The sequence below is a fragment of the Carettochelys insculpta genome, chromosome 5 (assembly GCF_033958435.1).
Source record: "Carettochelys insculpta isolate YL-2023 chromosome 5, ASM3395843v1, whole genome shotgun sequence".
Lineage (NCBI taxonomy): Eukaryota > Metazoa > Chordata > Testudines > Carettochelyidae > Carettochelys > Carettochelys insculpta.
In genome coordinates this window covers 46718659-46745942 of record NC_134141.1, presented here as the reverse complement: position 1 = coordinate 46745942, position 27284 = coordinate 46718659, and the positions used below count along the sequence as shown (strand labels likewise).

At 41.0% G+C, this 27284-nt stretch overlaps 1 protein-coding gene across 1 annotated transcript in view; it reads left to right on the top strand.

The window, feature by feature from the left end:
• FBN2 (fibrillin 2) overlaps positions 1–27284 on the top strand; it is a 314667-nt gene that overhangs the window by 67993 nt on the left and 219390 nt on the right. Inside the window, exon 7 of the mRNA XM_074995040.1 lies at positions 12415–12540. Coding sequence (XP_074851141.1) covers positions 12415–12540 — 126 coding nt within the window. The remainder of the gene's footprint in view (positions 1–12414; positions 12541–27284) is intronic.

The window sequence follows — 27284 nt, the reverse complement described above, 5'->3', positions numbered from 1 at the left end:
CTGATCATTTGGGGCCCAAGGCATTTGCTCTGCTTGCTACCTTTGTTTCTGGCCCTGACATTTAAATGCAGAAATCCGTTGTTATGGCCCACTTGGGACGTGGAGCTTTTGTAGCATACTGGGGAGGAGGCTCACAAAGAAAAAGGTTCAGAACCCTGGCCGAAGACCTGAGATGATCTGCCAAGCACGGTGTTTCATGCACTGTCCCTCATGCCTTTTCTTTAGTAATCAGTGACAAATTGCTTCACTCCCATTGGACCTCATAAATGATGAAGGCAGACATATCAAGAAAGTTTCTGTTTTTCTGCTTTCTGTCTCTTCCTTTTATAGAATTCTTAAACTGCATGTGGAATGAAATGGCTGAAGACGTTAGAAATTCCAAATGAATTAGGAGGTTTTTTGTTGCATGGGTTATTTTAGTCTCTGGTTCGGATATGTAATGAATTATAGTCTGTTGTCTCAGTAACTTTCTTGGGATCTCTAGCAGCCAAGTTGGCAGACTACTCCCTGGAGCACACAACTTGTGTAGACGTTTTCAAGTTTGACCACAAGACACACACAATCGAGGATCTGTTTGCTGTCAGTATTCTAGGAACCCAGGGCAGTCTCCCTTTCTGAATGTCTGGCCAAGCATCCACAGCTAGAGCAAAGTCTGGTTCATTCTAAGATCTGAAATCAACTGTTAAAATACATGCGTGGTTACAATCTAACAAGCCACTGTTAGAGCTTATTGCATTAGATATCAAATGTTTCACAACTCTGCTTGTAGCATATGGTAATAGCACTTCACTATTTTAGAAACTGAGGTTATTTCTGTACTTGGGGCTGTGAATTGGGCTTCAGAGTTGGTTGCTAAAATGGGTATGCTCTGAATGAAGTCCCCAAGCCCTACAGTCAGTATGCAGCACCTAGAAGATGATGACCCAATGTGCTGTTTCTTTCATGGATTATTATAACTATTTAATATATTTAGGAGGCCTGGATGGAGCCTTGCAAGTGAGAATTCATGCCCAATATGAGGTAGCATTCAGAGGGAAGATCTACAGCTTCACAAAACAGGGCCTGCTTACCAGGAAAGTTGTTTAAGAGCCTCTGCTGCAGGCCTGCACCTCTCTGGAACCTGGGAACAGGCAGAGCAACTATCTTTGCTTTATTTTCCTTTATAAAGCTTGGGGTACTCGCATGGGACCCTCAGACACACAAGAGTTTAGGAATCCCTGTACGGAGGTTATTTACTTTTTGCCTTGTGGGGCAAGAGCTGGGTAAACACAGACTAGTTTGTGGCCTGCAAGATTTTGTTTACCTCATGTTTAACCAAAAAGTGTTGCTTCTCTAAGCTTCATAGCTGGAAGCCCACATCCCCGACTGCAAGCCAACTGTAATGTCTATATCTGGGGAAGAACTTCTGGGACAAGAAAGGTGCTCACCATCACCCCAGGGGGACACCCTAACTGTTCAGACTATGTAAGAGTGGCTGTAAGAAACATGACATTTGCTGAGAAATCATTGACGTCACTGAAATCCATTCTAACTAAAGCATCCGAAATAAAGAAGTTTTACATGTGTGTCTAAAAGACCCTAAGACTTGCATTGAGGCATGAAATGAAATCATAGAATCATAGAACACTAGAACTGGAAGGGACCTCAAGAGTCCAGTTCCCTGCGCTCTTGGCAGGACTAAACACCATCTAGACCATCCCTGATAGATGTCTGTCTAACCTGCTTTTAAATATCACCAGCGATGGAGATTCCACAACCTCCCTAGGTAACTTATTCCAGTATTTAGCCACCCTGACGATTAGGAAGTTTTTCCTAATGTCTAATCTAAACCTCCCTTGCTGCAGTTTAAGTCCATTGCTCCTTGTCCTATCCTCAGAGGCCAAGGAGAACAATTTTTCTCCTTCCTCCTTGTAACCCTCTTTTAGGTGCTTGAAAACTGCTATCATGTCCCCTCTAAGTCTTCTCTTTCCTAAACTAAACAAGCCCAGTTCTTTCAGTCTTCCCTCATAGCTCATGTTCTCTAGACCTTTAATCATTCTTGTTGCTCTTCTCTGGACCTTCTCCAATTTCTCCACATCCTTCTTGAAATTTGGTGCCCAGAACTGGACATGATACTCCATTTGAGGCCTAATGAGCACTGAGTAGAGCAGAAGAATAACTTCTCGTGTCTTGGTCTCAACACTCCTGTTAATGCATCCCAGAATCACATTTGCTTTTTTTGAAAGAGCATTACACTGTTGACTCATATTTAGCTGAAAGACTATGAAAGATAATACCAGGTTAATTGGCATTTTTGCCTAGATGTTGTGTCAGGAAGACTTCAGCTGTTTTTTATCTCTCACTCACGCACAAATGACAGAAGAGAATAGCACTAATCCATTTGTAGCTCTCTTTAAGGATTATAAAGGTGGCGAAATTAAATTCTCAGCTTTGTAGATAATTGGGCTGTCATGAGCAAAATTAAGACTAAAACTGGATAGCAACGAGTAGGAGCTGATACAGTATGATATAGAGGCTGTTTGAGATGATGAGCACTCTATAGGGAAACTGTTTAGACATATGCAGATGACAGAGAGCACATTTGGAGGACTGGAAGGGTGTATCATAAGAAAGTTACATGAAAAGCAAAGATAGCTTGACAAACCTGAAGCTCTGGAGAAGATTTACCACCAAGATGATCCACCAAAACAGTAACAGGAAGGTCCCTGGTCCAGTTAGAGAAGGGTTGAGTACTAACTAACTGAGCAGCTCTCTGGACTTCCTACTAAATTGTATCAACTACTGTATTACTGACTTCTGGTAGGCTTCTAGATTAAACAGTTAGCCTTTCAGAACTGCTGACCAGTTTTATCCTGCATTAGGGTTTGTCCATATTTTAAAATTAAACTACAGTAAGATAGGGTGTGTACTTCCAAAGACTGTAGTTGATCAAGAATAGATATCCAGCATAATTCTCCATGTAGACAAGTCCTTACTCTAAGAACAAATAGTTCGATATCTGAAGTTATATCTCTGTTAATCAGAGAAGTAAGTGCTGATGCAGATTGTATGGAGTTAACCAATATAAACTGATAAGAACAGACACTATGCTTAATCTTTGCCACAAAGGTACTGAGGTTGGAATAGGAAAATTAACAAGAGGTGTAAGATAAAGCGGCCTGCTTTTATTTTGTATGACCTTGGCCCATATATTTCACTAAATATGGATTAAAATCTAGTTTGCTGGCTAGGGAGAGAAGGTGGATGTGGTAATATATTTTACTGGAGCAACTTCAGCTGGTGAAAGTGACACGTTTTTGAGTTACACAGAGTTCTTTTTCATGTCTAGGAAAGGTACTCTACTGGGAGGCTGGCATTTTTTGTGGATGAATCAGTTATATTTGAAGAGTAAGTAGAATGCTATAGATATATTTATTCATTCATTAATGATACCATGACAACCTAAAAAAGAATTTAAAAATAACCCAAATCTTTAAATCTACCCACAGCTACTCTTTTTAGTTTCAAAAATAGGCTTTAGGCTTCTCTTTAACTTGAGAAGACAGAAATGATGCCTGCCATGTTGTCAAGAGATCGGACAGTCTCTCATCCCAAAATATTCAGACAAGAGAAAGTCTTAGTTGAAAGTATTTTCTTGCCATTGCCATATGGCTCTACAGCAAGGTAGTGGCAGGAATCCCATGATGGAAGATTTCTCAGTTCCTCCCTACATTTCTTAACAGTACATTTCTTAATTATTCCCTTTCTTTTCAGACAACAATTCTTAGAACCAGAGAGAGGAAACAGAGAATGCCTACCTCTTTGCCTTCCCTGCCAACCACTAGTGAATGGCAAATCCAATCTCAAGAGTTTTCCCAAACATTTCCCCTCTTGTTTATTAATATTATGAAAATGGGATAGAGTTGCAGGAGATGATATTCTGAGAAATGACATAACAAGAATATAATGAGTAACGGCATGAATAAATAAAATCTTCAAATCTGAGATGAAAAAACAATCGGCATTAATTTCCTAATAGTCAGCTCTCTTAAAATAGATGCCTTGACCTGGGACTCCATCCTGGCTCCTACTGAAATCAATGCTACAATTCTCAGGCTCAGACTCTAAGTTACGAATAATATCTTCGAATTATTAAAACAAGAAAAAATCAAATGTGGTTTTCACTGTTTCTGCTGCTTGTTTACTTTTGGATTATTTTACTCTTTTAGGACACACAAAAAAGGCTGTAGTCCTTTTAGCTGTATTCTAGGCCATTTAGCTGTCTGGTTCCCAGGTGTTGGATTAATTAAAAACAATCAGATCTATTTTCATTTAAATTAAAATATAACATTTCGGAGAATCTTTATTTGTTTCTCTTTGGTAAAACTTTTTTTTTGTTTTTTAAAAAAACCAAACAAACCACGCTTCTTTCCTTAAATTTTAGGGTCTAAACTCCCTGGCAGAATTTCTTTAAGTATATCTGACAGAACCTCTATTTCTTACAGCTTTTTTGGTCTTTAGGGTTTCCTGAGAAAACTGTCCACTCATCAGAGAGAGGCCAAAATTGGCTTTATTTTCCAAAGGTGCAAGCATATAATTAGCAATGCAAATCCTGCAGGCAGTTACCAGTTAGGCTGTGTCTACATTATGAGATAAATTTGAATGCATTTATATCAAATTTCTAGTTCTAGAATTTATAAGTTCAAATTTGACCACCCTCACTTCCACGTGCTCCTCAGAAAGTTGAGTCATTGCTACCACACACAAATTGGGTACCATCAACTGTTGCAGTAGTGCATTGTGGGAAGCTATCCCACAGTTCCCTCATCCCCATAGCATTCTGGGTACGCTCATTGGTCTTTATGTCATCTTCCCACAGAGCATTTTCCTCATTCCCCTCCCGATCCCTGGAAATAATGCAGGGACCCTTGAAGATAGAAAAGTCTAGGGGAAAAAAGAATTTTTGGTTTTCCCTCACATTATATTGCCAATGTGGGTGCAGTGATTGTATTCTCAACTGGACATCCACTTGTCCCACTTCCCATCATTACAAGCATGTGATCCCTGAAAATAATGCAGGGGCCCAGACTGTTTTTTAAAGTGAGAAGAACGAGAATAGAAAAGTGCAGGAAAAAATTTTTGTTTTCCCACCACATTACATTGCCAACATGGGTGCAGCGACTGTGCTCTCAACTGGCGAGAGTCCCGCCTTATATAGAAGAACCCTGACTCCTGCGCCCCCACCTCCCATCATTGCATGCATGTGATCCCTGAAAATAATACAAGGGCTGGACCATATTTGAAAGTGAGAAAAAAGAAGATAGAATTTTTGGTTTGGCTTGTTCCTTGTGTTGGTATTTGGAAGGGTCTTTAGCTTTCCAGTGCATTGTAAGGCTTCTGTGCAACACGTGTATTCTCAATTCATCTGCTTGCCCCACATCCCCTCACGTCCTGGGCTGTTTTTTAAAGTGAGAAGAAAGAGGATAGGAAAGTGCATGAAAAAAGAATTTTTAGTTTTCCCCCTTCACTGTATTGGTACTGGAAACAGTCTTTGGCTTCCCAGTGCACGATAAGGCTTCCATGCAACGTCTGTGTTCTCAACTGGCCATCCACAGAGTATCCCACCTCTCATCATTGCATGCATATGATCCCTGAAAATAATGCAGGGTCACAGACCGTTGTTAAAATGAAAAGAAAAAGGATAGAAAAGTGCAGGAAAAAACAATACAGCAAGCCCCTGTATGGATGAAGTGGATAAACCATCTTTCCTCTGTCTATTTGATCAGAAAATTGTAGTGCGTGCAGACAAATGATTCCCATAGCTTAAAAAGTTATTCAAAAAATAATTCACTGAGTAAGCCATTTGAAGAATATATTTTGTTAACTTTGCTGTCTTTAGTGGTTTCCAGATTCCAGAAGACTAATAGCATAATTCTGAAACCCTTTTCGGACAAATTGGGGGATAGGATGGTGGGGGGATGTGAAGTGAGACACAAGAAACAGCCTCATTGACTTGAACTACTCTCAGAATTCCACGCAGGATTAAGCTTCTAAATTGTATTTCTTTTAAGAAATAATGGTGCTTAATGTATTCCTTCACTTTTTGTAAAAAGATTATTTTAAAAAATTCCCTTGAAGTGAAGATATAGCTCCTTTATGCACATATTTGGATTAATATCTTTCCTAGAAATTGTTGCACATGTAAGCCAGCTCATGTGATTGAGGCTTTGCAATATCAGTACCTCAGTTAGCAAGACTGTATTAATATTTTTTCATGGGAAATGTTTCCTTCTTTGTATAGCTGTGTGCTGTGTAAAATAGCTGTCCCTGAGGGTGGTCTTTCTTTTCTTCCCTTTCAAAAAAAACAATACAAAAAAGCCTTATGGATTAAAGTTGTAAGTAATTAATGGAATTACTTGAATTCTGAAACTTTGTTCACTTCAGTGCCAGAGAGACACCTTTTCTGTTTCTGGAACATACTCATTTCCTGCTGCTACTGCAATCAATTTATAATTATTTACTATCTTCGTCTTATAAGGCAGTGAAGTGCACTCTTTGACATTCAAACAAAGACCATCTTTGTAAATCCTAGAAAAAAAATCAAGGTATTGCTGTTTCCAAAATAACCTGCTCCTGGCAACATCACTAAATAGTTATTTTAAACCAAAACTTCGCTGACAGAGCATATTTTAAATATGTAGGAATACCTGACAGGGTGTGCATTTACGTTCATCTAAAGTCAATTTTGAGGCATAAGATTCAAAGGCCAAGTGCGATAAATGTGTTTTGGAGGAGGCTTGGGTAGGTCTGGTATGCGTGAACTGCATCTGTTTCTCTGGATACTGTTAGATCATACCTGGGAGGTCAGACATTCCTGGACTCATGATCAGAAGGGGCAGTTTTGCATTCCAGATGGACCATGTTGCACTAAGTGGTAGATTTTATTTATTTATTTATTTTTAAAAAGAAGAATGTTTCTGGGAAAAATATGCTTTTGTCACCTTCCCTTACAAGGTCTTCAGATCACCCATGAGCTAACCTGGTAGTTCCCAACCTGGAGTCTGTGGACTCCTGGGGCTCCATGCGGGTATTGCAGGGGGCCCATTTAAAAAATATAAATAAAAATGATTATAGAAAATAAGTTTTAAATAAATTGCAAAGTTACAATCTTTAAAATAAATAAATCTTTAAACTATGTAATTTTAAAATATCTTCCAGTGTTATTCAAAAATCTATATTGTGGTTTCCTTTTTTATTTAATGAAGTGTACATAGAGGCTGGAACTGGCTTTGATAGGGGTCTGTGAATTGTTTGGTGGGTGACTGGGGCTCCACGAGGGGTTTTGAGGGGTGATTAGGGGTCTGCACTAGTAAAAAGGTTGGGAACCACTGATCTGAATGATGCATTTGTGGTCTGTACTGTGTGAAATAATTTCAGGACATTTACAGGAAAAAAGCATAAATATTTCCAGCAAATGCAATGTATGTTTGTTTGGCAGGCAATGTTCCCTCTTTCCTTGGTAATGACAAACTGCTTTTGCTTAAATGGCAAATCAGATGAGTAGATAGCATAATCTGTCGTCCTATTATCTGTAACATAGAACCCCAGAGTCATCAGTCTGCAGGCATGTTTTTGGCAGGCTGGAAAGGGAAGAGACTTTGTGAAATTATTGGCAGTGCATCACTGGAAAAAGGAGAGGTACTGGAGAGTCAGAGCCAAACAAAATGAATGTGAATATGGAAGAAAAAAATGAGAGAAAAGTAGACACTTCAGTCACCACTTTTTTTCTCTTTTAAAATAGATTTATCTTCCCAGTGTTTCATTTAAAACAGTCAAACAAACAAAACTAAACTAAAAGCCCCCTTCCCACAAACTGAGTAGGAGGCTGGCTGGCTGACTGACTGACTATATATGGGAAACAGGAAAGTAACTGTTCTCTTAGTGCTGTTAATGTATAAATTAAACCAACTGAAAAAATAGTGGAAAAATATTTCTCTCCAAATCCTTTCAGTTACGATAATCCTAAAGAGTTCTTTTAACAGTAATAGATAAAGCAAGTTTTAGATTCAAGTGTGATTTTTAATATTGCTGCCTACTCTTTATTCTATATTTAAATAGTTGAAGGGCTGATTTGAAACTCACCACAAAGCACGTAAAGCTCTTTGGTGCCTGGAGGCCTAGTGGCCCTCATTTTTGTAGCTTGTATGGAAAATTATCTTTGACTGATAATTACTAGAAGCAACTGGCCTCCATGTCTCCTGCAGAAGAGGATGCTGGTGGTAGTATGAAGATATATGGTGACAAAAAGAATTATCCTGAATGCTGTCCTCAAAATCCTAAAACTAGTCCTTTTGTATAGTGGGAAGATCAGAGTTAGAGGGGACAGGACAAGGCAGGCCCACACAAAAGCACTAAAGACAGTTCTGAGTATTTGACCTTATTTATGACTTAATTTAGAAAAAGGAATACCCTCTTATTTCCAGGCGTGTGTGTGTGCTTGCGCACGCACGTGTACTTTTTTTGTAACAGTGGACCCCCAACATGCCACTAAATAGTGGGCCTTGCCCTTTTCCCACTATCCCCCGGCTCTCCAGCTGGCCCTGCTCCACTGCTTCCCCTTCAGACAGCCTGCCCCGACCCTCTTCTCCAGCACCCCTGCTGATGGGGGCCATGCCCTTGTGCACCACAGCCCCTACTGCTCTCCCTCTTCCTGCTTGTCCTCTGCATCAGGGTCCTGGCTGTCATACACGCAGGGCTCTCTTGGCTGCCCCCAGCCCCACGCATGCTTCTGGGTTCTCCTGATAGTACCCAGGGCAGGGAAGCAGTGTTCCTTCTAACATTTCCCATCTTTGGACAGGTTGATTTTTTTTTTTTTCCCTTCTGGGCAGGTTAAATTTTTTTATGTGCAACACCAATAGTGAGACAGCTTGAGGATGTGCCCCACCAGTACAAACAGAAAACCTACAAATATGTATTTTAAATAGTTCATAGGTGTGGAAGAATATATATGAAAATACGGGATAATTAACAGGGAGCAATATTTATGATGTTTATCCCATATGAAATCAAATGAGCCCTACACTCCGGGTACCTGTATTATCAACCTTTCTGGCAACACAAGCAAATTAACACACCAAAATGCATATTATTCCCATGCAGCTCCGTTTTCAGATGTTAAACAAATCGATGAGTCAATTAGAATTAATCCAAAAAATTATGGGATGGAGTTTGGAAGGCTCAGGGCAGAGGGTTGGGAGTGTGGGGGCGCAGGAGTCACGGTTCTTCTATATAAGGTGCTCAGGGTATGGGACTGAGGTGTATAGGTGGTGTAGCAGTTAGGGCAGGATGCTGGGGATGTGGAGGTGGAGGAATCAGGGTTGGAGTGTAGGAGGGGCTCAGGGCAGGGGATTGCAATGCATGGGGGTGCCAAAGTTAAGGTAGGGTGCTGAGGATGTCAGAGGCTCAGGATTAAGAGTTGAGGCATCTGAGGGGCCCAGAGCGAGGCATCAGGATTCGTAGAATCATAGGGTTGGAAGACACCTCAGGATATGATCAGGTCCAAACCCCTGCTCAAGGCTGGACCAATCCCAACTACATGATCCCAGTCAAGGCTTTGTCAAACCAGGATTTAAAAACCTCTAGGGATGGAGATGCCACTACCTCTCTCGGTAATGCATTCCAGTGCTTCACCACCATCCTGGTGAAATAGATTTTTCCCAATATCCAACCAAGACCTCTCCTACTGCAACTTAAGATCATAGCTCCTTGTTCTGTCATTTGTCATCACTGAAAACAGCCTCTCTCTGTCCTCTATAATCTCGCTTCAGGTATCTGACAGCTGCTATCAAATTGCTCCTCACTCTTCTCTTCTGTAGACTAAATACGTCTAAATCCCTCAGCCTTTCCTCATAAGTCATGTGCTCCAGCCCCCTAATAGTTTTTGTTGCCTTCTGTTGGACTCCCTCCAATGCATCCACATACTTTTTGTCATGGGAGGCCCAGAATTGGACACAATATTCCATATGTGGCCTCACCAGTGTCAAAGAACGGGGAATAAACGCTTCCCTATATCTGCTGGAAATGCTCCTACTAATGCAGCTGAATGTGCCATTAGCCTTCCTGGCTACAAGGGTACATTTTTGACTCTTGTCCAGCTTCTCATCCACTGTAATGCCCAGGTCCTCTTATGCAGATTTACTATTTAGCTAGTCAGTCCCTAGCCTGTAACAATGCTTGATATTCTCATGTCCCAAGTGCAGGACTCTCTACTTGTCCTTGTTGAACCTCATGAGATTTCTTTTGGCTCAATCCTCCAATTTGTCTTGGTCACCCTGAACCCTATCCCTACCCTCCAGTGAATCTACCTCTCCCACTAGTTTAGTGTAATCTGCAGATTTAGAAATAAAAGAAATACATGGAGATACGCATCTCATAGAACTGGAAGGGACCCCAGGAGGTCATTGAGTCCAGTCCCCTGCCCTCTCAGCAGGACCAAGCTCCATCCACAACAATTTTTTTAAATCTATTTACCCTAAATGGCCCCCTCAAAGGTTCAACTCACAACCCTGGGTTTAGCAGGCCAATGCTCAAACCTGTGAACTATCCCTTCCCCCATAAAAAGGAAAAAGTATTTGCCCCAGACTCTTGTGTTCCCCTCAAGGATTGTGCTCACAACCCTGGGTTTAGCAGGCCAGTGCTCTAACCACTGAGCTATCCCTCCCACCCAACCTGAGGGTGCAATCCTTCCAGGTCATCTAATAAAGATTACCGGCCCTAGAACTGATCCTTGAGGCGTTCCACTTGAAACTGACTGCCATTGATCATTACCTGTTGTGCCTGACCATCTAGCCAGTTGACTTCTCAGCTTAAACAAGATCATTGCATTGTACTTCGTTGATGTAGAGTGAGGAAATTTGCACTGCTTTTACTGCTGCTTTATGAGTTTTTTGAAAGAATTAAGGGTTTTGTTTTTCAGTTCCAATCTCTTTTTATAATCACTGTGTGTTCTAGTCTCCTTTGTTTGGGTTATTCCCACATATGGGCTAGGACAGGGATTCTAAATTTGTGGATCGGGATGACCCATTTTAATGGGGTCACCAGACCCAGATGTTGGGTCTGGGCCACAGGAAGTCTGAAGCCTAAGCCCCCTTGTCTAGAGCTAAACTTACATGCCCCCAAACCAGGGTGGAAAACTTTGGGCTTCAGGATGGCAAGGCTCATGTTGGCTCACTCTTTGTTTCTCCTTCTTGGCGCTCTGTAGTAACCGCTGTTGTCAGAAGCAGGTTATCATGGTATAATGAAGTTTTAGAACTGTTGGGCCAAGAAACAGTGACTCATGCTGCCTTCTGTAAACCCAAAATATGGATGTATTGTGAGCGCCTACGGAGGAGTTTGAATTTTGGGGGGCAAAGGTACCATGTAACTGAAATGCCTTCATCCAGCTAGAATCAGCAGGTTTTGAATCCCCGGCATTCACAGGAGTGGAGCCTTTCAGCACTTAATTGCATTATTATTAATTGCCTCACAATAAACAAACATACAACTCCAAAATTTCATAGAGCTGCAGTTTGTGAACTTTTGAAAGGAGAGCTGTGAGAGCTAATAAGAGGCAAAGTATCCAAATGTATACATCATGCATAAGCCTGAAGCCTGCTTTCCATTTCCCTGCTTTCCTCCCATTTTTGGCACAAAGAGTCCCTCTGTATGGATCTGGCCTACATTGCTGAGTTCTGAGAGAGATATGTAAGATGCTCTGTATTATTTTAACTACTCATCCAATCTAGATGTAAAAAATTCAGTCACTGGGCTGTGCTTGATAGTAAGATACAGAAATACAGGATCTTTTTGTCTTTAAGGAAAATATTTTACATATGTGGAACTACTGGACTTCAAAAGTATAGCATTATAATGAATGTGTTTGAAAAGTTCTGCGTTCATACCTTATTCAAACCACAGTTATGGGCATGATATTGGTTCTCCTACATCACTACTAGATTATATTTTTTAACTATGTTGTAGTCAAGTTGAGAAAAATTATATTTAAACTGGAAATAGTGCATGTTAAAGCACAGCAGAAGTCTGCTATAGATGAACTCCAAATGAAGAATGAATATTTATGTAAAAGTGCAATTTAACAACTGCGGAGTTCCACACTAGTAAGTTAACTAACGAGTCAGTGAAATCCAGCAGGCCTCGAATATTGCGTGCTTGATTGACTATGCAATTTATAGCTTAAGAGAAAGGAAAGTAGAGCATTTGTAAGGATCAATTCCAGGAAAAGCTGTTTCCAAATTCACAGTGAAATGCACAACTGTGGGAACCTAAATAATGGTTATTTTTCAGAATACTTTTAAGGATGGAGCAATCCATCTTTTTATCAAAACTGTAATTTGAGGAATGTCTGATTTCAAGCAAATTCCTGTTTTCTCTTTATAGATGTTGATGAGTGCCAGGCTATACCAGGGGTCTGCTCTGGAGGAAACTGCATTAATACAGTTGGGTCTTACGAATGCAAGTGTCCTGCTGGTCATAGACAGAATGAGGCAACTCAGAAATGTGAAGGTAAGCATATATAGTATCAGATAACTTTCTTAACTGATGATAACTGAGTGAAAACCAAGTATCTTTTTGTGTTGTGGTTTTAGAGGATCGTAGGGTGGATCATGATTGGAGTCTTACTGGTATACAAAGCTTTGAGTTTTACTGCACAGAATTTTAGCTGTTTTTAAAGATGCACAAGCAGTTGTATTTGTGCTCTGAATAGTCAGTGTTAGGCTCATCACACCATCCATGTCTGTTTTCAAGTTCATACTTCTACTAGACCAGTTTGCCAAGTTACCTGAGAAACTGAATAATGCAGAAAACAATTCTACTCCAAAATAAATGTAAAAAAAGAAAAAAAAGCGGGGGGGGGGCTTAATATTCAATATTTGGAAGCAATTGTATTGTCATGGTTTATTTTTTAAAAATTCAAAATATTCGAGTTTTCTTAGGAACATAAGAATGGCCATACTGGGTCAGACCAAAGGTCCAGCTAGCCCAATATCTTGTCTTCTGACAGTGGCCAATGCCAGGTATGCCAGAGGAGTGAAAAAGAACAGGTAATTAAGTGACTCCCTCCCCTTTCACCCCATTCCCAGCTTCTGACAGAGGCTAGGGACACCATTCTTACCCTTCTTGGCCAATAGGCATAGATGAACTTATCCTCCTTGAATTTATCTAGATCTTTTTTGAACCCTGTTAAAGTCCTAGTCTTCACAACATTCTCTGGCAAGAAGTTCCAGAGGTTGACTCTGTGTTGTGTGAAGAAATACTTCCTTCTGTTTATTTTAAATTTCATTTGGTGGCCCATAGTTCTTATTTATTTTCTTCAAACCAGTCATGATTTTATAGACCTGTCATGACCCTCCCCCATGAGTCTCCTCTTTTTCTAAGCGTAAAAGTCCTTGTTTTTAATCTCTCCACATAAGGCAGCCTCCCAGCCCACTCTCCCAATCATTTTGTTTTCCCCTTCTGAACTTTTTCCGATGTCAAGATATCTTTTTTGAGGTGAGGTGACCACGTCTGTACCCATTTTTCAAGAAGTGGATTTACGGATTTATATCAAGGCAATAAGATATTCTCTATTGCTCATTTTAATGATTCATAACATTCAATTTACTTTATTTACTACAACTCTGATGTTTTCAGAGAACTATCTTAAGGATTCATGATCTCATTCTTGAGTGGTAGTGGCTAATTTAGCCTCCATCCTTTTGTACGCATATTTGGAATTACATTTTCCAATATGCATTATTTTACATATATCAACATTAAAATTCCTCTGCCATTTTGTTCCCAGTCACCTAGTTTTGTAAGATCCTTTTGAAGCTCTTCCCAGTCTTCGAAGTTGAGCATCTATTTAACTATCTTGAGCAGTTTATTATCACTGCAAATTTTTGCCACCTCATTCTTTACCCCTTTCTCCAGATCATTTATGAATATGTTGAACGCCACTAGTAACCTCTCTCCAATCTGAAAACTGACAATTTATTCTTGCCCTTTGTTTCCTTTCTTTTAACCTGTTATCAGTTGATGAGAGGACCTTTCCTCTTATCCCATGACTGCTTACTTAAGAGGCTTAGGTGAGGGACCTTGTCAAAAACATTCTAGAAATCTAACTGTATCCCCTTTGCCCCCCCCAAAGAACTTAGTAGATTAATGAGACATGATTTCCCTTTACAGAAACCATGTTGAATTTTTCCCAACAAATTGTGTTTGTCCATGTATCTGACAATTCTGTTCTTCACTAAACTTTCAACTAATTAGCCTAGTCTGTAATCTTACTCGTTTGTAATTGCCAGGATACCCCTTTATAAAGATTGGCATCACATTAGCTATCTTTCAGTTATTTGGTACAGAAGATGCTTTAAAGGATAGGTTACAAACCACAGTCAGTAGTTCTGCAATTTCACATTTGAGTTCTTTCAAAACTCTTGGATGAATGTTATCTGACATTGTTGACTTATTACTGTTTTTAGTTTATCAGTTTGTTCCAAAACCACCACTAATGACACCTCAATTTGAGATAATTCCTCTGATTTGTCACCTAAAAAGAATGATTCATGTTTGTGAATCTCCCTAACGTCCTTAGCAAGGAAAATAATTTTAGTTTCTCCCCAATGACCTTGTTGTCCTTGAGTGCTTCTTTAACATCTTGATCATTCAGTGGTCCCACTGGTTGTTCAGCTTTTGATGTACTTAAAAAATATGCTATTACTCTTTCAGGTTTTGTCCAGCTGGTTTTCAAAGTCCTTTTGACCTTCCTAATTTTTACAATTCAGTTGACAGAGTTTATTCACTTTTCCATTTTCGTCACTAGGATTTAACTTCCACTTTTTAAATAACACCTTTTTATCTCTCACTGCTTCTTTTATTTAGTCAAGTCAAGTCAAAATGGCACCTTTTTGGTTCTCTTACTGTGTTTTAATTTGGGATATACATTTAAGATGAGCATCTCTTATGATGTCTTTGAAAAGTTTCCATGCAGCTTTCAGGGATTTTACTTTTGTCACTGTACCTTTTAATTTCTGTTTAACTAAACTCCTCATTTTTGTGTAGTTACCCTTTCGGAGATTAAATGCCACAGTGCTTGGCTGCTGTGGTGTTTGTCCCACCACAGGGACATTAAATTTAATTTTACCATGGTCTCTATATCCAAGCATTCCAGCTATAGTCTCCTCTAGGACCAGATCCTGTGCTCCACTTAGGATTAAATCAAGAATCGCACCTTGTGAGTTCCAGATCCATCTGCTCTAAGAAGCCGGCATGTAAGGTGTTAAGAAACTTCATCTCTGCATCCTGTCCTGAGGTGACTTGTACCCAATCAATGTGGGAATAGTTGAAATCCCCCCTTATTACTTAGTTTTTTTTATTTTGAGAGACTCTCTAGTCTTCCTGAGCATTTCACAGTCACTATCACTATCCTGATCAGGTGGTTAATAATATATCCCTACTGCCATATTCTTATTAGAGCATGGATTTATCATCTGTAGAGATTCTGTGGCAGTTTGGTTCATTTATTATTTTTACTTCATTTGATTCTATGTTTTCTCTCACGTATAGTGGCATTCCCCAACCAGCATGATCTGTTCTGTCCTTCCGATATATTTTGTGCCCTGGTATGACTGTGTCCCACTGATTATCCTCATTCCAATCAATAGCCTCATTCAACACAAGGCACTGCAGTTCACTCTTATTATTTAAACTGAAAGTGTTTCTATATAAACATTTGAACAACTTATCCTTATTTAGCTGTCTGTCATTTCCTGTTGTGATTGAATGGGACTCTTTTTCATTTGACTGTTTTTCATTGATCTTACTCATGTTATCAGCTTCAATCCTCTCCTTTTTATTAGGGTATAGAATCTCTTCTATCCACCACTAAGGGATGCTTCTGTTCAATCTGCGTGTTTCTTTGCACCTGTCAACTTTCCCCCAGCCTTTATTTTAAAAACTGCTCTACAAACTTTTTAATTTTAAGCACCTGCAGTGTGGTTCTATTTTGGTTTAGGTGGGGCCCATCCAGATAGGCTTACCCTTTCCCCAAAGTTTCCCCAGTTTCCAGTAAATCTGAATCCCTCCTCCCTCCACCATCATCTCATCCACACATTGAAACTCTGCAGTTCTGCCTTCCCAACTATTGAGATCCTGGATTTTATTCTCTTTCTAGCAACCTAAATTTGTCTTCCAGGACATCTCTCCTAGCCTTCCCTGTGTGATAACTGACTCCTCCCCAGCATTATGCATAAGTCTATCTCAGTGTTTCCCAAATAGTATTCTGCAGAACCCCAGGGTTCTGCAAAGTGAAAATAGGGATTCCACAAGAAAATTTCTTTGTGGCTCCCAGCCCTGCTGCCACTGAAACAGTAGAACTATATTTAATTGGTTTAACGGCCAGCAGAGTGGAAGGAGGGATCCAGCTGTTAAACCAACTGAATTTAGTTCCATTATTTCAGTGGCAGCAGGGTAGGGAGCCACAGAAAGCCCCTCACTCACCCTGCTATCCGAGTGGCCACACCCATCCAGTGGGCTTGGCTCGGCTCACCCCCACCAGGGCAATATCTCCATGCTAGCCTTTCTTCCTCTGGGTGCACATGGCTGCCCAGTGTAGGCTCCCCAGCCAACACCACCGATGGGTTAGTCCTGGGAGCCAGTTTTGGGCTGAGATGGCTTAAACCTGGGAATGCAGGGTGTGGGTTTGGGGCTGAGAGGGTTTGAGCCTGGGGATGGGTGGGGAGCAGGTATGGGGCTGCCCCCTGCTTAAGGCTTGGTGGGTGTGAAGAGGTGTGGGTATCACAACCCGGTTAAGGAGCTCTCAGCCTTGCCTGGCAAGCTGCTAGACTTGGCACATTTTCCTTCAAACAAGCAAGCTCAGCACACAGAATCTTTCAGGGAAGCAGCAAGTATTCTCCTCCCTCCCTCCCCCAACACAAACACACCCACAACAGACCACCACTTACCTGGAGGGTCACATAATCATTCCTTCTTCACCTGGAGAACTCCTTCACCAAACTCTCTTGTTGGCTGCTCCTGTTCACTCTTGGATATCATCAAGCTCCTGATCATAGTAACAGCTGATGTGGCAAAAGGGTTGGGAAATTACTATTGTGTATAGATTTTGTTACAGAAGGACTTGGGTACATACAAGCTCCAGAGGAGACAACACTCTTTTAGTGCAGTAGAGTTTAATTTTTCCTTTAATTTACCAATCCATTTGAGACTCAAAAACTGTCAATATTCTAAAAATAGCATTTTATTACTTGGTTAACAAGTTGATAAGCTAAGGGCAAAATCTGAAGATTCAGATCAATGTAGTGGAAAACTGTTAAGTATATGTAGCATTCATGATAAGTATATTAGCTTTTCTAGTAATTTATGAGCTGTTGGTTTTATAGTAATGGTATTTTGTACACATTAGATACTCACAGTAATAAAATTAGTTCTTGATTTGATTTTTACCTTCTGACTCTCATACATTTTATTTTAAGATTTATTTGTGGGAATGTATTGTTGTGTGAGTAAAAAACAAGAGCATGTGAACTTTACTTGTTTCAGTAAATGCTTTCTTAGAAATCAATGATAACTTTACTTTCAAGTCTGATAGGAGATAATGTGTAATCGTGTGGTTTTCCAGTTGTGGGCAGTTTAAGAAGCTTCTAGCTTCTAGACTCAATTCAGTATTAAAAACAAAAAATGTGGCTAGAGGTCTGTGGCCAAATGATGAAGTAATCCCAGTCTGAGTTCAGACATTTTGCTTACAGTCAAATACCAGGCTACAGTATTGAAAGTGAAATTTTATTTTGGAAAACCAATTTCCATATGAAAATTTTGTGCCCAGGCTATACAAAAATCTGTTGTTGTTAAAAAGACTAAAACAAAACACACAAAAGTTAAATGATTTTATTCCTTCTGATTTTTCCTGTTTATTTTATGCATTTGACAGTATTTGCTGTATAACCAGTTTTCCTCTTTTGTAGTTTCACTTCCTTGCTCAAGGCTTTTTAGCATGATTCCATTACACTTATGCATTATTTTGGGAGAGCTTCATGTACACTTTCATCCCCAAGCCCTTCAACAAGCTGTTAATCCATACTATACAGAATTGCCATTGTGTCTGAATTTGGGGCTAGGAGGGCCTTTTCTTCCCCAGACCCTAGCAGCGTGGCTGACAAGAAACAGGAACTGTGTGTACGTATTTGAGCTGTCCCTGTGCAAACAGACTGTGAGTTCCAGATCCCTTGCACAAGGAGAAAGGGTGCCTCCTCTTGGATCATAGAAACAAGCAAGGGTCAGGGAATATCAGGAACCTTGCAGGGTATGTGTACAGTGCATTGTAAACCCAGGTCTCTGGGATTGGGCCTGTGGACTTCGTGTTTCTGAACCTGCACCTTAATGTCCACATTCCTTTGAAACCTGAGCTTACAGATTGAAGTCAGAACTTAGAGCCAAGTTATCATGTTCATACTGAACTATGCATACCTTCTGACACAGCTTTGTGTCTTGAACTGCAAAATGACACGGCTTGGATCAAAACTGCAGCAAGATTGCAAGAGCCAGGCTTAATGTCAGCCATGGCCAAGAAGAGCAGCAGGGATAGACTAACTGTAGACCAGCATGGTTGTCTTCACAGAAGCTGTGAAACAGCAGTTGGACAGGGTGATGAACGAGGTTGTGGTTGGTTGTTTCCTGGGAATGTGCAGAGGTCTGGAGAGCAGGCAGAGTATTGGGATCAGAGGTTTGAAAGCCATGCTTTGCCTTTTCTTGTCTACAAAAAAGTGTGGGGAAGGATTGTGGGTGTGTTCAAGAATGTTGGTTGGTATAGGTCTCAACCTCCCAAAAGCCAGCTCAATAGAATGGCGTGGAAGCTAAAACAAATAAATAAATCCCCCAAAAGAATCTGACACCATTGAAATCAATGGCTAAATTTTCTTTGGCCTCTGTGGCATGAGGATTTTATCTTGGTTATTTTATTTAAATGATACATTATTTCAGCATTTAGGCTTGGTCTATGCTACAGAATTTTGTCGAAAGAAAAGGCATTCTGTCGACATGACTCTCAGAACGTCCACACGCTTAAAGCATTCTCTTGACAGTACTCTGCATTTTCCTTGACAGTATTATCCCTCAAAAATATGAGGCATAACAATCGCTGGACAGAATAGTGTTGACAAACGTGCAGTGTAGACACTTCTGTCAACACAGAGGGCTTGCGGTTGCCTGGCAACCCTCTTTGCAGAGCTGCCATTCTGTTTTCTGGCACCAGAGGGCAGTGCAGCCTGGCAGTTCGCTGTCGACAGAGCAAGTTGCGTGTAGATGCAATCCATCGACAGAATACTAGCAAGGGTGACTGACTGAGCTAACCTTGTTATCCCCACCCTTGCTCTGGCTTATTTATACCTGGCCCTGCAGATTTCCAAGACCAGCATCTGATGAAGTGAGTCTGTGCTCACGAAAGCTCATGCTCAAAACTTTTCTGTTAGTCTATAAGGTGCCACAGGACCCTTCGTTGCTGTTACAGATCCACACTAACCTGGCTACCCCTCCGATTTCTGTCGACAGGTGCTTCTAGTGTAGACATAGCTTTAATGTTTTAATAATTTCAGTTCAGTATCCCCTGTATTGTAGGTGCAAGGGAGAACAGTTATGCTGTGGTGGTCTGAAGTTAGAAAGAGAATAAAGGAATAAATGGTAGTGCCTATTTTAGCAAGAGAAGAAAACTAATCAGGCCGGAAACCCAGCAACTGAGAAAGACAAGTTAATGGCCACCTCTGAAAAGTTTAGCTTAAATGACTTGCCTGGAATCACAGAGGAGCTCAGTGGCAGAGGCAGGGATAGACTCCAGAACTCCAGGGCAGCACACAGGTATCTTAACCAAGAGACTATCCTTTCTCTTCTCTTCTGATGGTCCCACATTTACTACATACCTGCCAAATTCTGCAACCAAAAGAGGAAGGGTCCTACAGACAACTCTTTCACCACAAGACACAGATTCATCCTCTGAGCAAATCCATTCCGTGGTAGTGGAAGAGGCAGGGTTCCTGTGCAAAAAGTAGTCTGAATATCGTATATGACCTTATCATAATGCATGTGCCTAAGGGAGAAGGTGAAGGAAAGATGCCCATGTGGTCTTAACTTCGGCTTTTCTGTATGTTGTGGGCTTGTCTTTGAAACCTTAATCCTTTTAGAAATGTTTTGTGTGCAATTTCTACAGTTCAAAGAACTTTTGAAAAATATAAGTTCTGTTTTGTGGCAACATATTGACATCAATATGTCATCATCAGGATTGGAGTCTTTAGATTCCTTACACTGATCTCTGCTTTGAGCTAGTGGGGTAATTGATAGCAAAAGTAGATTATTGTCCTCTGTATGGGCCAGCAGAAGAGGGGAGTAACACACAAACACGCATCAGAGATTTTCACAGATATCTGCTGACAGCAAAAGAATGGTGAAACTCAGAAATCTGGTGTTCCATTCTAGGCTCTGAGGCGTGCTGGGCACAAACTCTTTTGCTCATTTGACTAAGCCTGATCCATTCTGGTCTGTCCCTTTCAATCTGTCCCTGTCTAGTCTCCTTTCTACTTGTGGTTCCTTGCCCGCCCAGTATCAGTATCTGCTTTTCAGACTTCATTCCATTCCCAGCTTCCTAGTATTACTTTTGGGACTTGTCCTGATCTCCCACTCATTCCCAGTTTTTTTCCCCCTGCCCACACCAAGTCCCCATCTTCTTACTCAACCAGTCCTGGTTTACCCTTCCCAGTTCTTTGTTTGGTCTGTCTGTCCCTTCTTCTACACCAGCTTCCAGGTGCTATCAACTAGGCTTTTGGGGAATTTTTGGCAAAAAGGGGCCTCCAGAAGAAGGACTTCCTTCTGGAAGACCCACCCCCCCCGGGGGCCACACTTCTAAACAGCATTTTGGAGTCCAGAAGAACGGTGTTCTGGACTCCAAATCATGTGACATTATGCTAATGAGATGCAGGGAATTTGCATCTGTACCTCATTAGCATATTTTGGTCTGTGTATTACCATGCCGAAAGTGGCCTGTGTAGAAACTGCCTCTGTGTTTGAATTTGATATCTCTTCCCTCCACATTTCTTGAATGTCAGCAGAGAGGAAATGCTGAGAGCATAGGAGAAACGAGCTCCCTGCTTTCTTTTCTGGTGCCTACCTCCACACTAGCCCATGGCAGCTGAGAAGTAATCCCAGGAAAATTTCTCTTGAGTCCCTGTAGCCCTTTACTGGAGTATAGTCAGTCATTCCTTGAACCCCTGAATGTTAAGACGGAGAATGCCTCCTTGTTTAATTCTTTTCCCATTAGCCAAGGTGAGGACTTGTTGTATTGCCAAGTCCTCATTCTTAACTGTCTCCATTCTATGACAGTCACAAAAAAGTTAACTAACAGATAAGATGTAGCTAAAGTCAAATCTTGCTGGCAGCCACTGTTTTAGTTTAAACTAGACAATGAATCAATAATAGGTATGGATCCCCTTCACTATCAGTCAGAATATTAGCTGTTTGCTCTTTGTTCTAATACATTTAAGATTAGGTTGAATACAATTTCACTGGCAATTGAAGAGGCAGAAGAAATGGAAACAACTCATTCTTGACAAATGGTAAAGAACAAGTTCAAAAAAGTAATACATATGTGGTAATGTGTCATAAGGTCACGTTTTAAAGAAAGTACATGAAACCTGTCATTTCGTTGTGTGCTGTGCTCACTGCAACAGATGTGAAACACAACAAACCTATCAGCCAGAGTTTTGCTTGAGGGAGGAGTGCAAAGTGATTAAGTAATGGAAAACATTTGGGGTTTGTTTTAAAGTCATAATCCAAACAGTTAGTGAAACCATGTTGTAAACTTATTCGTAGTAGTAAAAATATTAAAGCGAGTCAATAAGAATACAAAAAATAACTACTTGCAAATTAGGTGATAAGTGTTCACTCCAAAATAGTTTGCTCTTTTTTTTAGTTCAACAGAATAGAGTAAAACAAAGCCAAAAGAATTTCATTATATCAAACCGTAAAAGGAAAGCAGATTGTGTATCATTTCAATGTTTCAATGTTTCATCTATTTTGTTGTGTTTTTCATGCAAGTCTGATCACTTCCTTGTTTGTTTTTTTTTCCTGATGTTTCAGATGGTTATGCTTCTTTCAAATGACCTGCTCAGCATGGCATGGGGTTGCATTTTATTAGTGCTCTGGATGCCAGTGTATACAAATACTTACATGAGTTTATATTGGCTGATTGTAGCTCAGAAATCCGAACATGTAATGTTTGTTCCTGGCATCAAATAAAGTCTACTGATGCCAGGAGAACTGACTCAAGGATATTCTTGCTTCTAAAGAGAGTAATTAAAACATGTTGGCATTTTGCCCCTTTCATCATCCAAAGCCCTTTTAATAACTTTTTTTTAAAAAAAGGCTATTAACAATTCTCCCAGATAATTGGAAGAGCTGCAGGTGCTGGATTGTGGTGATTTGGGAAGCTCTGCATGCCACCCTCACCTGCAGTTGCCACCCCCAACTCCCGTTGGCCAGGAACTGTAGGTAATGGAAGCTGTGGGGGCAGCATCTGTAGACAAGGACAAAGCGTGGAGCTTCCTGCCCTGCCCCCCCAAGGGCTTGCAGGGACATGTTGTCTGCTTTTGAATCCAGGAGATGACTTACATGAGCCCCCTCCCTCATTTAACCCATTCATCTCAAGCTCCACACCAGAGCCTGCACCCTCTTCCTCCCGCCAAATTCCTCATTTTTGCCCCCTCCCAATTAGAGATTTCCAGCTATCCCAGCTGGTTGGACCAGACATTATTTCCATTCATAGCAATGGCATCCAGTCAGGGAAGTTGGTAATCCTAATCGCCAACCCAAGGGGAAGCTCTAAGCCTCTCTGTGCCCCCTACCCCCAGCATGGGGCTGGCCTGGTACGAAAAAGGTTCCCTGCCTCCAAAATAAGGGAATGCAGGCCATTTAAGTCTGTATGCGGAAGAGCTGAAATCAGGTAACGGTATGTGATGTTTAAAGCACTTGTTACTTGAGGTTTGCTATTGTACAGAGATGGACAACGCCTACACTACAAGCTAAAATTGACTTTATTAAAATTGATTTTTTTAACACTGGGTTTTATAAATTTGAATTTGAGCATCCTCGCCTTCCTACAGGCACCCCATAAACTTGAGTTATGGCTGCCACACACAAGTTCCCTGAGCCCTGGAGCATTCTGGGTATTTGGAGTGGTGCAGCATGGGAAAAAATGCCCTGCAAGTGGCTGTGGGTATCTGACGACATTTTCCTACATTTCATTTCTGTCATTCCTGTGCTGTGTTAAGCAAACATCCCTTTTTCCGGGTGGAATCTTGCTTGTATAAATGGTTCACTTTTTTTATAAGTGAGGGGAGAGGAGGGGAAAGGATAGCAAAGTTGTTAGAGCATTCATCTGCTGAGCCCAGGGCTGTGAGCCCAATGCCTGATGGGGCCCTTTAGGGATATGGAGCAAACAGATCTAAACAAAAACCTGTCCAGGATGGTGATAGGTCCTGCTGTGAGTTTAGGGGGCTACATTTGGAGTGCAGGTGCCCCATGCATACAGAAACAGGTTACTTTGGATAGCAGTGGCCGTTGGAATCACCCCTTCACTTTTCTTGCTTTCTCCCTTCCCATTGCAAGGGGTAAAAAAGATGGGCCAACTGTAGCTCATGCTCAGTTCCTTTTTATCTCCTGTGGCTGCAAGACAGAATCCACCATGCCAATGTTCTTTGCTGACAAAGTCACTAGTTTTCAACTTTGAAGTTTTACTAGTTCACTTATTGGGTTATCTTTGAGCTGGTAAAAGCAGTCCAGCAGGTGTGTTTGCAGGAACAGTCAGCCTTGTGGTTGGAATACTTCCTGCCACTACTTGTCTGGTGATGCTGGCTGGATGACTGACATAGAGAGAAGCTACTCCACTTCAGTGAACTGGGCAGTCCCCTTTGCAGCGGGAAACCCTCCACCAGGCTAACGTATAGAGACAAACAGAAGAAAGTCACTATCTCCACAGTGCAGTATGAGCTTTCAGCAGTAACAGTCCCACTTCTTGCTCCCTTCATTTTGGGTGTGCCCCGCTGCTTTTTGATGTTTGCTTAAAGGATTAATGGTCAACTGGTAGGCATGTGAAGGCTATCTAATTTGGTCTCAGGCTGTATTTAGGCTTGCTGTAACGTTGCCAAGAAAGAGTCACCTGGACAAGTTAGCACTAACTCTCTAACAATGCCCAGACAACTTCTACAGCCTTTCTTATGAAGGTCAATCCTCACATTTTTCCATGGTGCAAGCTTCCAAGCTGAATGTGAACTTTTTGTAGGGCCTCCTTAAGTGGGCCTCCTCTTACCCATATCCTGACACCAGAATAACTACCTGCTTATAGCCAAAAGTAGATATTGCTCAAAGAAGAGAGAACCATTACATACGCTCCTTTAAATGTGTGTCTTCAAGGTGTACGTTGTCCACACCAGTTCTGTGTCTTGCCCTTTTCCCTGTTGACCAGTGCCCTGCTCCAGGTATTTTTATTGAAGAAATTGTGTATGGGAGAGGAAAGGGTGTGAGTTGGCTACAGGCAGTGAAAGGGACAAGGTTGTGTGAAGTGCCAACAGACACTCAGAGAATTCAAATCTCACACACACGGTGTGCATGTGCACCAACAGTGGAGTCTGTGTGGACAACGCACCTCAGAGAACAGTAGTTTACTGTCGGAAAAGTCGTCATTATTTCCTGACACCAGACATCCTAAAACAATAACTAAAAAGCTACACACATTAATTTAGTGCAATATGAACATTACAAAGAGTTGATATTTCTATTAAGATATTGTTTGATGCAGGATCAATTACTGGTCCAGCATTTATGTTTTGACAGAATCAATTAGCTAAGGATGGTTGTTTGTTGTTTTTGGTTCAGTAAAAGGCATAACGTCATGCTGTCTCCAACTTTCATCCACAAAAACTGATGCAGGTGCAAACATTTTCTTAGAGCATTGAAATTTAAAACTGACTGATTTATGTTTTCAGCTGAGTAAAATGATCACCAGAGGGTAAGGAAATAGTATAGTAAATGTCCTATATGTAGTCAAGACAGTCTTTTGAAATTATTTTACTTGCCAGAGCCATAGCATCCACTTAGCCTGTGTTTTGGGACTATAATGCATCTTTTTAGTTTTTCATTTCCTTCAAAGGCACTGTAAGATCTGTGTTGATTAATACTGGGCCAAGGCCTGAGATTTTGATTTTGGCCCAGATCATCCCTAAGGAAGGGCATTTTGAAAGGAAATCTCCCTTTGTCCAGCTTCATCCTACCCATCATCATCCACAAGGAGGAAAAAAGGAATCAGTTGTGGTTTCCCTCTGCATTTTCTCTGTCCCCAGCTAGGTGCTGGCTCTGGCTGCAGCATACATAAGGGGGAAGAAAGGCTAATGCAGAAGAAAACCTATAGCCCCATCTTTACATTATCTTCCTAAATAAGCTCTGTGGGGGAAAGTGGGTGGAGGGATTCGCATGGCTCCTTGGTGTATTAGGGGAGACAGAGAAGGTGTATTTACACGGCATGCTTTTTTCAGCAGCATGAAGAGTACATACACTATATGACACCTCCCCCAGCATGGGTATAAATAGCAGTGTAGGTGATGCAGCTCTCCTTGGGAGAGTAGAGTACACTCTGAACCCTCAGAATCTGTACCTGCTTCTCCAAGCATGTTTTTTGTTTTTTTTTTTTCCTTTTTAAAACCATGGAGTGTCTTACTGCCAGAGCTTTTTCTCAGCCCAGGGGAAAAAAATCCTCTTGTGGGGAAAGGCATTGCCAGCTTCCTTCCTCTACTTCCAGACCCTTTAACTGACTCCTTTAGATACACACTGCCATGTGCATGCAACCTGCTTTTTTGCTGCGGCATGTAGCTACAAATGTCCCATGTGCCATCAATGGTGATGGAGTACAGTTATAGCCATAGTTTAAGTCGTGGGAAGGATCAGATTGATGCAGGGGAACCTCAGTTTTTGCTCAGTCATTGCTTGGTTAAAATTCCTTTGGCCTCGATGGGATTCTAATTGAGTGAAAGCAGAGTGTGTAGTCCTGCAGATAATTACACCTGAAGTTAACAAAACTGATCATGCAAGTGTTTGCATGTTTTGGCCACAGGGAAGGACATCTGGAACTGACTCTGTGAGGAAATGTCTGTGAAGATGTGTGTTTAAAAGGAGGATTGGGTTTTTACAGGGTCCATTGTTTTACTGTGACTTTTTTATTTAAAATGTTATACAATACTGATCTCACTACTGAGTACTCTACCAACTCCCTTCTCCTCCCTCTGTATGGAAGGCCAGATCAAACATTACTTACTGATTTAAAAAGGACAAAGCCTATAATCCTTACCCATGCAGAACTCTAGTTTTCAATGGGAGTGGTGGGAATGTGAGATTAACTGTTCAAACCTTTTTAAAAATACTAAGTGCTACATGTATGAGAGTGTGAGTCCAGATTCTCTGCTATATCCTTTGGCCTTAAACATTCACCTGTATATTTCTGTATATTTTTAATTTTATCTTGCTGCAATATTTTGAGTAAATAAGGGTACATCTACACTTGCCCAATACTTCGAAGGGGGCAGGGTAATCAAGGAGATTACTAATGTGCTGCGATGCATAGGCTTCTTAGGCTAATTCTCCCCCACGGCAACTTCGAAGTGTCAAACCGCATGTGTGTAGCTGCAGGAACTTTAAAGCACTACTTCAAAGTGCTTGTATTCCCCAGGATTGTAGGCTTTGCCCTTTTTAAATCAGCAAGTAATGTTTGATCTGGCCTCCTATACAAAGGGAAGAGAAGGGAATTGATAGAATACTCAGTAGTGAGATCAGTTTTGTATAGCATTTTAAATAAAAAGTCACATTAAAACAATGGACCCCGTTGACTTCTAAGTGCCCGCAGCTACACGGCATGCCAGCACTTCGAAGTTTAACACTTCAAAGTTGCTGCAGGGGAGAATTAGCCTAAGGAAGTGCTACATATGCATCGCAGCACTTCATTAGTAATCACCCATCACCATGATTACCATGCCCCCTTCGAAGTATGGGGCAAGTATAGACATAGCCTAGCTGTTCATGTCATGCTTTTTCTATCTTAATCTATATTTCCATTGCTAGACTATTATTTTCCTAATTTTCTCTTCTGAAAGATTGGTAAAAGATCTACCTTCCATATTTCAAGTACTTTGGGAGGCCGGAGCTAGCAGTTCTTACTGGAGTAGAAC